Source organism: Ictidomys tridecemlineatus, chromosome 1, assembly GCF_052094955.1.
Source record: "Ictidomys tridecemlineatus isolate mIctTri1 chromosome 1, mIctTri1.hap1, whole genome shotgun sequence".
NCBI lineage: Eukaryota > Metazoa > Chordata > Mammalia > Rodentia > Sciuridae > Ictidomys > Ictidomys tridecemlineatus.
The window spans coordinates 27,370,855-27,386,401 of NC_135477.1; the positions used below are offsets into that span (position 1 = coordinate 27,370,855).

At 36.3% G+C, this 15,547-nt stretch overlaps 1 protein-coding gene across 2 annotated transcripts in view; it reads right to left on the reverse strand.

Annotated features, from left to right (window-relative positions):
• The window catches only part of Entpd7 (ectonucleoside triphosphate diphosphohydrolase 7), a 38,453-nt gene that overhangs the window by 5,748 nt on the left and 17,158 nt on the right, over positions 1 to 15,547 (reverse strand). For both annotated transcript variants that reach the window (XM_078028143.1, XM_078028209.1), the window contains 5 exons: positions 11,178 to 11,281; positions 8,829 to 8,885; positions 5,882 to 6,015; positions 2,551 to 2,717; positions 118 to 442 (listed from right to left, as the gene is read on the reverse strand). In XM_078028143.1, coding sequence (XP_077884269.1) covers positions 118 to 442; positions 2,551 to 2,717; positions 5,882 to 6,015; positions 8,829 to 8,885; positions 11,178 to 11,281 — 787 coding nt within the window. The remainder of the gene's footprint in view (positions 1 to 117; positions 443 to 2,550; positions 2,718 to 5,881; positions 6,016 to 8,828; positions 8,886 to 11,177; positions 11,282 to 15,547) is intronic.

Here is a 15,547-nt window from a genome sequence, read left to right on the forward strand (position 1 = left end):
ACCTAAGAATCAAATAAGCTTTCGCATACAAAGCTCTTTGCACAGTGCCTGGCACAAAGTTAGACGCCCAAAGCATGGCTGCTGCAAACATGAGTCATTTTATCATTAATGATCTACCTGAGCAGCCTTGGCAAATGTTGGCCCATGGTAGCGGCCACCAATGCGCAACACATCCTCTGTACAGTAAAAAAATTCAGAGAAGCCGTAGAACTCGCTGTTGTTGAAATCAATTGGTGACTGGTAAATGCCATTCAGGGAAGCTTTGCTGGTGTTGGAGCGAGCCAGCAGGGGGCTCAGCATGGCCCCACAAGTGGCCCAGTCCCCTTTTCCTCGGATGTGTAGGACCTGGTTATTTCTTTCCACCACGTCAGTGAGTCCCACAGGCAGGCAGGGATCCAGAAATGGATTGTCAGGACTCAGGCCCGTCTTCTGGCCAAGCAGCCTGTCCACATGACAAAAACAAAGCATGAGACTGCTGAGCTCAAACACTCTAAGAAACAACACTCATCACGTACATCTCAGGACTGTTTTTCATGCCATCCCTAGAAATAAGGATGCAGTGGACTATTACCATGCAGGAACATCATATGTAAATTTAATATAAACAAATTAAATTCAGAAAAAGAAGAAGGAAAAAATATGCCAGTGATCAATTTTAGTCAAGCCTGTCATCAGCATATCTCATTCCCAGAGCACAGAAAAACTGGAGATAGGAATCTGTTGTCCTCCATCTGGACTTCATTTCCACATGCCTCCCCCCAATACAAGGATCTTTCCATGCTGAGTGTGGTTCTGATGTTTAAAAATACAACTGCAAGGGGGCAAAGTGGGAAGGGCTGGGGGAGGGTTTCTGAGGAGAGGACCACAGCAGTGGGATCATGGCAATGACTGGCTTGGAATGAGCAGTGCTGGAACAGAACAGACAGAACACCAGCTCCGGAGAGCAACCTGCAGGTCTGGGAGTCTTTGTGTGAATAGTGGAGGGACAGGATTTGATTCCCTCCATAACCATCGCATGATTCTAGTTCTTTGGTCTATGCTTATCTAGTAACTGTATTATCAATTACTATAGAGATTAACAGGCAGAGCTGTCCAAGGATGGAAATTTCATGGAGACCAAATAAAATTTCCCAGTGCAGTTAATTTTTCATTAGTTCCTAAACAGGTAGATGTGAAAGAATGAGTTTCCTGGAATGAAGATGCACCCACAAGTATAAAGACTGAAGGAGAGACTGGGAAGGCGGCAACATAACAGAATACTTAGGAACATATGGAATTTATTTTAAGACATGTAACCAACTGAAGAAAACTCAGAAAATTTTTATTCAGAAGACAGAACCATTAAGTTTCACCATCCCAGGAGGCATAGGTTTCTCTAGTAGATTGGCAGCCACAACAATATATACCTTTTACTCCTCAATCTCACATGACTTAAGACACTTGACCAGAAAATAAACAATGCATAAGAAGAAGAAGAGGCAGGCTGGCAAGAAGTTCTGAGGCAGCAGAGAGCAGCAAACAGGAAAAAAGAACAACAAAGCGGGGGGTGGGGGCACAGTGGCTACTGAAGTAGGAACAAATCAAAATGGGTATGAAACCTTCATAACAAATATTCTTGAAATGTGATAGTGCCCAGAGGAGAAATCAGTACCACAACCTAAGCAACACCTGTGTGGACCTAAGAGCACATTCAGAACAAAACACACTGCCTGATGTGACTGCAGTCAATCATCCTGGGCACCCCAAACTCTTGCTGACTGAAACGCAGAAAATTTAGAAAGATTTAGGAGACAATATTTTCTTCAACATGCTCTAAATATAAGATAATTGGTTGTCAGGGAGAAATTATTACAAATGGGATACTACAGTAGTTTTTCAAGCTAGTTTTTCTAGCTAAATAAATGAGTGCAAATAATTTTATGGTGGAAAAGAACTCTGTTGTATGCTTTCTTTTAGTATGCATAATAATAAATAATTTTAAATACTCCAAACAATCACTTCATAATTGTTTATTATGGTCTACTTGGTTCATCTGGTTCTCAAAAGAAGAACTGGTGATCTGTCCAATGCTGGAAGAAAAACTGGCTATTTGGGGACTTAACAAGAAATCATTTTAAAAGTTAACTGTAATTATATATGCTTTTTACATTTTGTGCACACTACAAACCTGACTCTCATATGAGATGACTTACTCCACTGTAAGTCAACAATCATGTTTTGAGCACCAGTATGTAAAAGGAACTGCTGGGAGGTACATTATACTACATATCTTAAATTAGACCTTTATTAGCCTCACTTATCCCATGATACCATGTCTGGAGGTAGAACACAGCAAGAAACCATAACAAGCTATTGTACCTTTTTATGAGTTCTAATAACAAAGAACACAGTGCATCCTGGAACAGGCCAGGTGGGGCTGCTGATAAAAGGTGTCTTAGTGAGAGATCTAGCTCACTGGCAGGTATGATTGGAAAGGAAAGAAAGAAAGGATGTGAATATTTTTGGCCTGATGACATTGTTTTAGAAACTTGGATCTCATGTCCAGTGTACCTGTTTTTGCTAAGAGTTTCATTCAGCACTAGGTCTTCATAGCGCTGCCGGGCAAAGTTGCCTCCAAAACCCAGAAAGGTTGTGACATAAACCCTATACACATGTTCGGTGTGTTGCACATCACAGCCCAGGTTGAACTCAGCCAGCAGAATCTTGGCAGCTTCTTCCTATAATACAATGTTCAAAGAAAAAAGGGAATTTTAGTTTTCATTGCTTTCTAATTTAGATAAAGACATAAAATGATAAGACTGCACCAAAAAGTACAAATTAGAGGCCAAGTTGGAGACTAAACACCAAGTTTAGAGATTAAAACACTATCTGCAGTATAGGAGGTAGAATTATTACAGTGGATGTCATTTTCTGATATGTACTTTGTATTTTCTAATTCTCCACAATGGCAATGGGCTATTTTCATAATAAGAAAAAATCCTTTAATAAAAAAGGAATTTAGAGAATCATCATGAGATTTATTCTATGGTCTTTTCTAAACTACTCAAGAAGAACTAATATTCTTTGTGACAAGTTTGGGCACTGGAAAATTTCAATCTTATTTTACCTCCAAAGAAAAAGCGTACTCTTCTTCCTCTCTCCCCCCACCCCCCCTCTCTTAACCTCAAGTGCAGAGGTTAACTTAATCACATACCTCAGCAGATGGCACATTATCATGGCAAAGCCTCTCTTCTGCTTTATTTGGTCCCATTTATGCTCATATCCATTCCTATTCCTACTCCCTGTAATAGGCAACCATTCTAATGTGCTTAATGTGTAATTTTTGTTTGTGTATTATTGAAAAATGGAGATTACTGATTCTGATTATATTTGATTGTGAAAATGCTACTACACCCAGCAATTCTGCTCCTAAATATATACTGAAGTGATCTGAAAAGTATGTCTACATAAAAATGTGTACATAAATGTTCACAGCAGTATTACTGATAATAACCAAAAGGTGGAAGCAACTCAATGTCCATCAGCTGATGAATGGATAAACAAAACACGGCATGGGTGTACAACAGAATGTTATTCAGCCACATAAAGCAATGAAGCACTGACACATGCACAACATAGATGAACCTTGGAAACGTTCTGCTAAGTAAGAGGCAGACCCAAATGGCCATAGTGTGTGATATTATTTATATGAAAGACCCAGAATAGGCAGATCCACAGGACACAGGAAGCAGACTAGTGGTTGTTGGAGATAGGGAATAGGAAGAATAGAAAATGAGTGCTAAGGAATATGAGGTTTCTTTGTGGAATCCAAAATGATGATTAAACAACTCTGTGAATGTGAATAACTCTGTGAATTGAACTGTTATAGTTTGGATCTGAAATGTCCCCCAAAATCTCTTGTGCTTTTTCCTTCCTTTTTAACTAAGCACTACGATCCATCTTTAAGAGCCATTATATTTCTATGCATACATCTAATTCATTGCTTGCTATACTTTATGTACTAGTATTACTTTCTAAACATGCACAAGAAAAGCCATTTGTTTAAGACTTTTTGTTTCACAGTGCCACTTGTTACCTATTCCTTAAATCAGAAAAATGTATTCATTTTACCTATAGAATACATACTAACAAATACAGACTAAACAGTTTCTTAACGAAGTTATTTCCCCAATCTCCAACTCTAGCAAAGAATATCTCTGTGGACTCACATTTCCAATAGTCCTATGGAAATTCTGACATGCATGTTTCTTGTATATCTCACACTCAACACACCCAGAAATAAACTCATTGGTCTTAGTACCAAATAGCTAGAAGACCAGACAGATGCTCTCACCCACACCTCTCCTGACTTTACTGTTGGTTCAGCATCGACCCTGCCCTTTCCACATGTGCCTTCTCTCAGCAGTGGAGTTCCTCAGCCTTATAGTTATTTATCTAGGACCCTCAGCATCGATGGCCTCCTTTAGTCACACACCACTACAACCCATCACTCCTTGAAATCTGTCTCCTCCTTTCCATTTCTACTTATACTGCTTAGTTCAACCACTTACCACTTCGCACTTAAGGGTCCCTGACCTACATTTCTTTCTCCTACTCACACCAAAATTATTTTCCTAAAAATCAGATCAGGTCAACATGGTTACAAAACTCAGAGCTCAGATGAACCCCCAGAATTTGTTTCATGATGAAACAGGCCTATATGACTGCTCTACTCAAAACTTTTGCTAGTTCCCCACTCTATCTACAGAAATAAAAACCAAGTGCCTAGGATGACACCCAAGACGACTCATGGTATAATCCATCTTATCTTCCCATTATCACACCTGAAATCCCATGCTGCAGCAGGCTAGTCACCATTCCCTGGACATTCTGGTTCTTTGCTGCCTTGTCTGTGCCTTTGTACATACTGTTCTATCCATGTAGATGGCCTTCCCTCAACCTCCATTATGCAAAAGCCTACTATCATGCTATACCCATCCCTCATCTTTCATGTGGCCAACATGGCTCCATTCAAGCCTTGAAAATGGGGCTGACCCTGCCAGTCCCCATATGGCCACAGCTCTGTTTAAACCAGCGGGCCTCAACCAGGGGTAATTTCCACTTCACCCCCTCAAGTAGACATGTGGCAATGTTAGGAGACACTTCTGAATGTCACAACTGAAGGAGCAAGGGTTGTTACTGGCACCTGGAAGAGGCCATGAATGCTGCTAAACATTCTAGGATACACAGCCACCCACAACAAAGAATTATCAGCCCTAAAAGTTAATCGTGTCATGGATGAGAAACCCTGGTTTGGCTAAGATCATTAGTTGTCTCCAATGACAAATTCAAAGTTTTAGAAGGAAGTATAACAAAGATGTCCTATTTCTTACACATAATAGATGCTCAAAAAGAGAAACTGTGTTCTCTTTTCTATGATGAAACATCTCCCCAAAATACATTCTCTGCATTCTAAATTGGGTAAGGAATAAAAAAGGACAGGAATAGAATCATTAGTAAGAAGAAAGGAGATAGCATTTACTGAACAACAGACATGTATCAAATATTGTCTCTAGGATTTACATGCATTGTATTTACTCCTCAGGCAGCCTTGGAAGATGCTTAATGGTAACTGCTAAAATGTATCAAACACTTATCATAAGCCGGGCAGTTTGCTAAGTGCTTCACACATTCTTACAACTTTATGAGGGAGATACTATTTTCATGCCTCCTTATACATGAGGACACTGAGGCTCAGTGAGGTAACTTACTCAAGATAACTGAGCTAGCAAGTATCTGAACAAGTATTTGGACCCAGGCACGTTGGCTTAAGTCCAAAGACAGTGTTCTTCATTTTCAAATATTGGCATTTCTAACTGAATTTCCATTAAATGCAAAATACCTGTTTTGGAGGAAGGAGAGAGGTTGAGGTAGGAACTTCATAAGCAATTTGAAGAGAGGCTCCTCCCATATCTAGTATCCCTACAGTCCTTCTGCGTCCTACTGCTGATTCCTGGGAAGCATCAGCATCTAACTCTGAAATAATAAGAGAACAGTTACAAAAACCCAAACTTAAGTTGAAAAGGAAGAGAACCCCTCAACATAGCATTCTCTTAAAAACTTTAAAGCAAACTAAAATAAATTAATCTATCAACTACATATTATAAGAGAAGAGATATTTCAAGTGACTTAAACATAGTTGGACTATTTTTACATAGTAGATTATACCCTAAAAACAAAATATAAACATCTTAAACTGCATTCTAGTAGTCCTTATTATTGGTATTATTATTTGAAAACTATCAAATCCATACTATAGAATAAAGCAGTATGTTACTATCTTCAGGGACAAAAATTTAGCGTATGAGAAAAAAAGAATACAAAGAAATTAAATACATTAAATATTTAAGTATAAAATCAAATGAAATAACCTTATAATTTTAAATATGAGTTGGAAATATCACTATGAATTCATGATTTATTTTTCTCTTTCTTAAAAAAATAGGTATTTCCTACCTCTATTCACTGAAAAGTTTATAAGTAATGATTAACCAAGAGCAATAAGCACTTCTGGTATCTAAACCAAAATCTTCAAATATCATTTTCTATCTAAAAGAAACCAGATTTCCTCAAAAAAGTGCCAATGCCAGATCTAGGGTAGAAAGTATACAAAACAAGCATGGAAAGCTTGTTAGTAAGGGAAATACTAGAGTGTTGGAATCATGTTAAAAGGATACAGGAGGTTGGGGATCTAGCTCAGTGGTACAGGCAAATGCTAGCTTAGGCAGGGTCCTAGGTTCAATCCCTGATACCACAAAAAAAAAAGGAGATACGGGAACCTGGGTCCAGCAGTGCACAACTGTAACTGTAATCAGTGACAATGGAAGTTGAAACAGGAGGATCACAAGTCCAAGGTCAGCCTTGGCAATTTAGCAATACTCTCAAAATTAAAAAAAAAAAAAAATTATAAAGAGTTGGGGATGGAACTCCATGGTGGATTGACCCTGGGTTCAATCCCTAGTAACTAACACACACACACATTCACACACAGTACACACCCCGTACAGAAGCCAACCTAAAGATGCTTTTAAAGAGAACAATGACATGATGGGCTGTCTTTCTTCATTTATTTATTTTGGTGGTGCTGGGGACTGAACCCAGGGCCTCACATGGACTTCCATCACTGACCCACCACATTTCCAGATCTGAGGTGATGAGCTCTAATAGATCAGATACATTGAAATCCATAGTTTATGACAATTAAGACTAAGGATAGAGCTCAGTTGGTAGAGCTCTTGCTTAGCATGTGTGAAGCCCTGGGTTTAATCCCCAACACCAAAGGAAAAAAATTCATTGATTACCTTTAGAAGTTGCTAGAACACCAAGTCATTATTCAAAAACTTTATAAATAAAGGAATCAATGATTTAGTCTAACTTTCCCATAAAACTGTATTTCAAGATAATGAAAAGATATTGATGAAGAAAAAGTTCATCATGTAAAATCTCAGCTGTTAAATGCAAATAAAATGACATGAAACCGCTATTTTGCAACCTCTAATGAAAACACTTATATAAGCAATGGATAATATTGGCTATAACAATCATTAGGTGAAAGGCAGATGAGGAATTTCTATAACAGATCAGGCTGACAATATCTCATTAGTCTGAATGAGACGAATGGTGGAAGAACCAGACATGATGAAATTCCTGATGTGATGTTGTAGGAAGCACAGCACCATCTTTGATTTTTTTTTTCTCTGATTTATTCTTAGTCTAATCAAGCTTCTGTTCCTAACCACCAATAGACAGGACAGACATGGCAGGGGTGAGAAACATTTCACAAAGATGCAGTTAACCAATCCAGACGTGGAAATTCATTCAATCAAGTGACCCAATTTTGTTTTGTTTTTAATGAATGGTTTGCAAAAAGGTGGAGGAGTGGATGATAAGGTTAATTGTTATAGATTAAAAGAGACTACAGAAGCATATTAATCAAATGCAATATTTGACCCTTGATCAGATTCTGATTTAAGAGGTCAAATTACAAATAAACATTCTTGAGAAAATCAGTAAAATCTACCTGGGTATTAGATGGGTACTGCACCCTATCAGGAATTGTTACTTTTGTTATGTTTTAAAATGGCATTGTGGATATGTGTATTTGTTTTGTTTTGAAACTTTTTCTGTCAGACATACTTACATATGTGAAGACAAAATGATATGGCTAGGGTTTGCTTTTTAAAAACACAATGAGGGGGCTGGGGTTGTAGCTCAGTGGTAGAGTGCTCGCCTAGCATGTGTGAGGCACTGGGTTCGATCTTCAGCACCACATAAAAATAAATAAAATAAAGTAATTGTAGCTATCTACAACTAAAGAAAAATATTTTTGAGAAAATGTGTTATGTGGAGGAAGAATGGAAACAACAAATGATAAAATTTTAGTAACTATTGTCTGGGTCATGGGTCCATGGAAGTTCATTTTATCATTCACTCTCCTTTTTATGAATATTTGAAACTTTTTATATTAAAAACATTTTACAGGGGCTGTGGTTGTAGTTCAGTGGTAGAGTACTTGCTTCGAATGTGTGAAGCACTGGGTTTGATCCTCAGCACCACATAAAAATAAACAAATAAAATAAAGTTATTATATCCATCTACAACTAAAAAAATTTTTTAAACATTTTACATTAAAAAGAAATAAAAGAAGGCAAATTTGGACTGGAAAATAAAGCACCTTAAGTTTTAAAAAAGAAACACAACTGAAAATTAGTACTTATAAACAACTGACAGATTATGACTTAAAACCTTCAGCCCTTAATGAATTATGCTAAGAAGAAAATTTTACTCACCATCCTCATGGTCAAATCTTCCCAAAACAAAGTTGATTCCAATCCATGCATAAACCCCTAAGTAAAAAATACAAAAACTTAATTCTCTACTGCTACATCATGTATACACCTCTCCTTAGGGCAGCTCTTTCCCTATTTTCTTAGGAAAAAAAAAATAATCACAGTATTTTATTCCATATTCTCAGTGCATGAATCTTAAACCTTTGCTTTGTGATTTCCCCCCCTTTTTTTTTAAAGAGAGAGTGAGAGAGGAGAGAGAGAGAGAGAGAGAGAGAGAGAGAGAGAATTTTTAATATTTATTTTTCAGTTTTCTTGGCGGACACAACATCTTTTGTTGGTATGTGGTGCTGAGGATCGAACCCAGGCCGCATGCATGCCAGGAGAGCGCGCTACCGCTTAAGCCACATCCCCAGCCCCTAATTTCCCCCCTTTTAAAAGTATCTGTATCTTCCAAATTCCTATAATTAATAAGAATTAACTATAAAAATGAGTGTTGAAAATGTAAATCCTAGAGTTCTGAATCTGGGCAAAATGGAGTAAGCACACCTCATCCTCTCTCTCCACTGGATACAAATATACACTCTGGATGGAGTCGATGGAGCAGCTTTGTGAGAACTCTGAAGGTAAAAGATAGTGGGTACAATGAGAAAGAGACCAGAATTTAAAGTACCCCAAACCAGTAGTGGTTCTCCCATTTTTTTTCTCCTTAGATATTGCTTGACCTGGACTCAAAAGCAGCTTGAAACATGAAAGTATGTACCAGGTGTGGAAAAAAAGAACTTTAAAAAGCAGAAAAGGGGATTCCTTAGGTTCAGAGAGAGTAGGGAAAATCTGCTGTTTGCTTTTTTTTTTCTTTTACTGTGTTTCCTCCTAACTCAGGCAATCATGCAACAATAGAGGTGCACACATATGAAACAAATTCATATTGCTTATTTTTCTCTCTGTGTCCTCCCATCACTTTGCTCTAGAAGCACATGCAATTACAGGAAGTGCTTCACAGAGTGGACAAATTAAAAGCCTGATTTTCTGACAGAGGACCATGAAAATGAGCTCCAAGGAAGCATAAAGTGTCAGGGACGTTGTGAGAGTAGCAAGTAAAGTTGTGTATGAAATACACAGGATAGGCCACTGTGCTAGACTGCTGCTGGCTGACACACATGGGACAAATCCAAATAGCAGTGTCAGAGCTCTGAATATTGAACTAATTGGGTCACAGCCCATAGAGGGTAAAAAAGAATTTGAGCTTGAACTTACCAAGTTGACCGCCTACTAAAATTTAAAAAAAAAAAAAAAAAAAAAAATCAATGTTTTCATTAGGATTTAAACAGGACTCAAAGAGTCTCATAATATTCAAAATGCCCAAAATACAATAAAAAATAAATTGGCATAAAAAGACCCAAGAGGGCTGGGGTTGTAGTTCAGTGGTTGAGCGCTTTCCTCACATGTGTGAGGCACTGGGTTTGATCCTGAGTACCACATACAAATAAGTAAATAAAATATTGTGTCCATCTACAACTAAAAAAAAAAAATTAAAAAAAAAAAAAGAGATCCAAGAAAGTCTCAACTCATAAGGGAAAGAAAAGTCCAAAGATGCCAACCCTGACATGACATGTGCACTGGAATTATCAGCCAAAAGCATTAAGGCAGCTAGATAAACAAGAAATATGAGTAGTCTTACAATGAAGAGAAAGACAGAATGTCTCAGAAAATAATAGAATATTAAGAAGAAAATGTAAATTTTAGGACTGTAAAATGCCAATTCTGAAATTTAAAAAGGAAAATCTTTTCCCTCCTCCTTGTTAAGAAATGAAGACAATTCATCATACTGCCCACATCTGGACAATTTTGCCCCAAAGTACAAACCAAATAACATAAGTATATAGGGTAGTATAAAAATTGCACAGTAACTTCAAATAAGAGAAAGTCTATAACAAAACAAAAGTAACTCATCCTGATCTTTCTCTGAAATTAAAATCCTCCCTTACTTTAGTCTAATAATTTGCTTTCCATCTGAATTTGGAAAACTCAATACAACTCCCAGAACTATATATGTTTTCACAAGTACAGTTAATTAACCAAAGATTCATTTGGAATTATCATTAAATGCTAATAAAGTCTAAGCACAGTGCTTAGTACTAAATTAAAACCAGATATAAAGCTATGATTTTGAGAAACAGCGGTCTAAAACGGATACTGATGCAGAATATAAAATAAACTGTATAGCACAATAAGAAAATTTTAGACAGGAAGATAAAAATCAGATATATAAAGCAGTCCTAAACACCAACAGGAGAGCCTCGGCTATGACTGGCTGAGAAGTGACGCAGCTGTACTCCTTGAGGACCATACCTTCCTGTTTCCCAGAGATCACTTCCGCCTGAGACTGCGAAAAGAGGAAGTCAAACTCCAGTGGTAAATCTTTCACTAAGTCAGCCAAGATAGCCAACTGCTTCCTGCAAAAAAGAACAAAAATCCAAAAGTTAATCATTAATTCTCTTCTCAAGAGGCTGAGGTAGGAGGATCACTTTAAGATTTCTGAGCCCAGGAGTTTGGGGTCAAGCCTGGGCAACATGAGAAGATTTCATCTCTTAAAGAAAAAACAAAACAATAAAATCTCTCTTCTCACACATTGCCTCAACTTGTCCTTCTACTTAGTCTTGTATGATGTTGCTGTTCACCCATCTCATCCACAGCCCTGCTTCTTTTTGGTACCTCCTTGATTTCAAAAGTTTAAACTGCATCCTAAGTTAGCCCTCACATTAAAGGCAATATAGAAATAGTAATACCTTCTCCTTATTTAACATTACATATAACATTAAATGGTGCTAAAAGATGAGACTATGGATCTCTGTCCTGGAGAGGGTGAGTATGAATAAGCTACAGGAAACTGTGGCAGTTTCATGTGGAACCAACTTAGATGCCTGCCAGTAGATGCATGAAGAAAGAAAATGTGGTTTTTATACACAATGGAATATTACTCAGCAATAAAAGAGAATAAAATCCTGACATTTGCAGGTAAATGGATGGAGTTGGAGGAATATAATGTTAACTGAAGTTAGCCAATCCCAAAAAACTAAATGCTGAATGTTTTGTCTGATATAAGGAGGGTGATTCATAGTGAGGTTGGAGGGGGAGCATGTGAAGATTAGACAAACTCTAGATAGGGCAAAGGGGAGGGAAGGGGAAGAGATGGGGCAAGGGTTGTAAAAAAGATGGTGAAATGAGATGGACATTATTTCCCTAAGTATCTGTATGAAGACATGAATAGTATGAATATACTTTGTGTACAACCAGAAATACAAAAAAGTGTGCTCTATATGTGTAATGTGAATTTTAATGCATTCTGCTGTCATATATAACAAATTAGAATAAAAAATAAAATTTTAAAAAATAGATGTAATTACATTTTTCCTAACTATTATGAAATATATTAAGGACCAGCCTCAGATCTGACACAATACAGAAATAAGGCTTACACTACCACCTAAGAAGTACTGTTAGTTCCACAGGTTTTTATATAATCCTTAATATATTAACTTTTTAATCTCCTTTTCCATATTTCATCGATTTTTTTTCTTTATAAAAATCTTGTCGCTGGAAAACATAGATCAGGTTCAAAATACAAAGTTCATAACATTTCCAATTGGAGGATGACATTTGAAACAGTATCTATAAGGTTGTTTTTCCTCTCTTAAGAATGTTATCATTATTATAAGGCAAAGAAAAGCAAAGAAACAAAGCAGATAATAATAATGTGAATATAGGGAAACTGCTAGTGAAAAAAATGAGACCAATATCTTGTGTTTTCAAAATTATTCATTACAAAAATATTCTAGACTCAGATATTAAAGGATGCTGTAAGCACTGAAGTGTGCAGAATTATACTTGAGTTAATAATCATCTAATATAATTCATTTATAATTTCTTTAAAAAGTTCACTGTTAAAATATGTTAAATTCTTTTTTTAAAATTAATTAATTAATTTTTTACATACATGACAATAGTGGAATGCATTTCACTCATTATTACCCAAAATATGTTAAATTCTTATAAGAAATTCACATGGGAAACGAGGAATTATTTGTCCCTCCCTATTAAATATGCTTCTAAACTAACCAAATGGGAGGACTTGCTGGGTTTGGTACTGATATGAAGAATGGGCACCAACCCACACTGCTGTTTGGAATGTAAATTACCAACACCACCTTTCTAAAGAGCAATCTAAGACTATTCCAAAATTTTACATGTGCTTAACCTTTGATCCAGCTGTTATACTTTTAGAAATTCATCTCAAGAAATAAAGATAAGAATATAGCAGCATTATTTGTTTGTAGCAATGACTAACTGGAAATAGCATAATAACATAGGTGTTGGTTAAATAACTTATGGCACATCCTTACAATGTAATACTATACAAATGTTAGAAGAAATGAGATCAATATATATCTATACATATTCACACGAAAGGAAGTTCAATATATTTTGTTGAATTCTACTAGGGTACAAAATAGTACATATTATCTGATCCCATTTATGTTAAAAACAAAAAACACTCTTCCTATATTGTATAGAAATAAAACTCTCATTTTCTAAAATTCAATATTATTTTTGCTATTTAAAAAACTTAATAGCAAAATGTTGGTAACTGTTGAAGTTGGGTGGTAGTTAAAATGGACTTATTGTACTGTTCTCTCTACTCTTATATGCATTTGAAATTTTCTATAATGTTTTTATTAAACCCTGTATTACCTTTGTAATTTTATTATGGGTATTTCTACTAGAAAATAAAAGGGAAGTAGAAAAAATTCTATTAGGTTCTTAGCAAAGAAATAAAACCAAGTACTAATAAATTTAAAATAGTCCTCATGATTCAACTCTACATTGAATATTACCCACAAATGCTAATAAAATAGCAAAACATTAATCATACAAAACAGGATCTTGCAGTGATATCCACACTTGTGTCAATAACTAGCTTGACCTTACAGGCAGCAATGATCTCATTAATCCCAAGACAGATGTATGAATTATTGAGAGAAGTGATCAGAAAACAACAACAAACAAAAAGAAATTTTTTTAAAAGTTCTTAAAAGAAAATAAATATTAAAATTTAGAACTTTCACACTGATAGCTAACATCACAGATAGACAGTAAAGTTAAGCTACACTGTGGGTTTTGTCTCAATGGAAACTTCTTTGACCAAGGCAATACTGATGCCAGGAGAAGAGGCAACTGTCTCCTTTGCTCCAGACTTACAAAAGGTGGCCAAACCACCCACTACTTTCTGCTACCTAGCCCTGCTGGCTCTGCCTTTTTGATCTCTGAGTCAGCATTTTTCTCTGGCCTTCCTCCTACTTCTTTGGTTGTGAGACCTCTGGTCATTCTCAGATTCTGTGATGTGGCATTACCATTTTGTGTCACCTAGACTCTTTTCACGGTTTCTAAATTTTTAAACAATTTTAATATTACCTGTGTCAAAAACAAACATTCTAAATTGCATGCATAGGATAATTACAGCTTCACAGGAATTACATATAGATGTACGAAGAAATTGGGACAAAATGAAATAGTTTTGACAGTAAGATTGTAAAGTTTTTGTTTGGTTTGATTTACTTTAAAGATTTCCTTTAGTGATGTAAGGTTGTAGCTACAATATTTAAAGATTATTTTTATTTAAAATTAAATAAAATAAGATGAATCTCTTAAAAGACCAAGATTTATGGTGAAATCTACAAGGAGCCAGAAGACCTCTCGAGTTGACAAAAAGTTATATAAATAATCTGCTTCTCAACAGTAAATCAGACAGCAAACCACTTATTATGAGTCTAAACAAAAGGAAAGAAGTCCACCCAAAGGAGTGTTGACACATGTTATGTAACCTGGCAGGTCCAACATAAGCAGCATGAGCCTTACATGTATGCTGAGGTTTTGTTGTTGTTGTTTTTAGAAAAGAAAGGCCAAGTATAAAATTGAAATTTGTGGAAAAGGGAATCGCTATTTACAAACAGAAAATATTTAAGCTAATGATAAAAGCCTGCCGTCCATGAGACTACAATATTCCTGGAGCCTGGGTCCTAAAGTTAAGGCTGGCAATGATGGCATTAGTATGACACCAAAAGCACAGGCAACAAAACCAAAACAAATAAGCGAGACTATGTCAAATTAAAAAGCTTTTGCACAACAAAGTAAACAATAAACAGAATGGAAAAATACTTGCAAACTACATATCTGGTAAGGGGTTAATCTTTATTAAAGTGCTCTTAAAACTCAATAGCAAACAAAACAAAACCAACTAATAACCTGATTTTAAAATGAGATAAGGACCTGATCAGACATTTCCACAAAGACAAATGAATGAATAACTGGCATAAGAAAAAATGTTCCAAGTCACTACTCAGCAGGGAAACACAATTAATACCACAATAGGACAATCACCTCACACCTGTCAGAATGGCTATTATCAAAAAACAAGACAACAAGTGTTGGTGAGGACATAGAGAGACTGGAACCCTGGTATACTATTAGTGGGAATGCAAAGTGGTGCAACAGTCATGGGAAACAACATGAGGTTCCTCCAAAGATGTAAGAAGTGGGGGTGCTTCATGATTCCAATTTATCACCATCACCACCACGCCCAACTCTCAATCCAAATTAAGAATCACTATGGCCCTCTCAGATACTGATCCCAAATAAGCAAATGACATGAAGATGTGAACAGC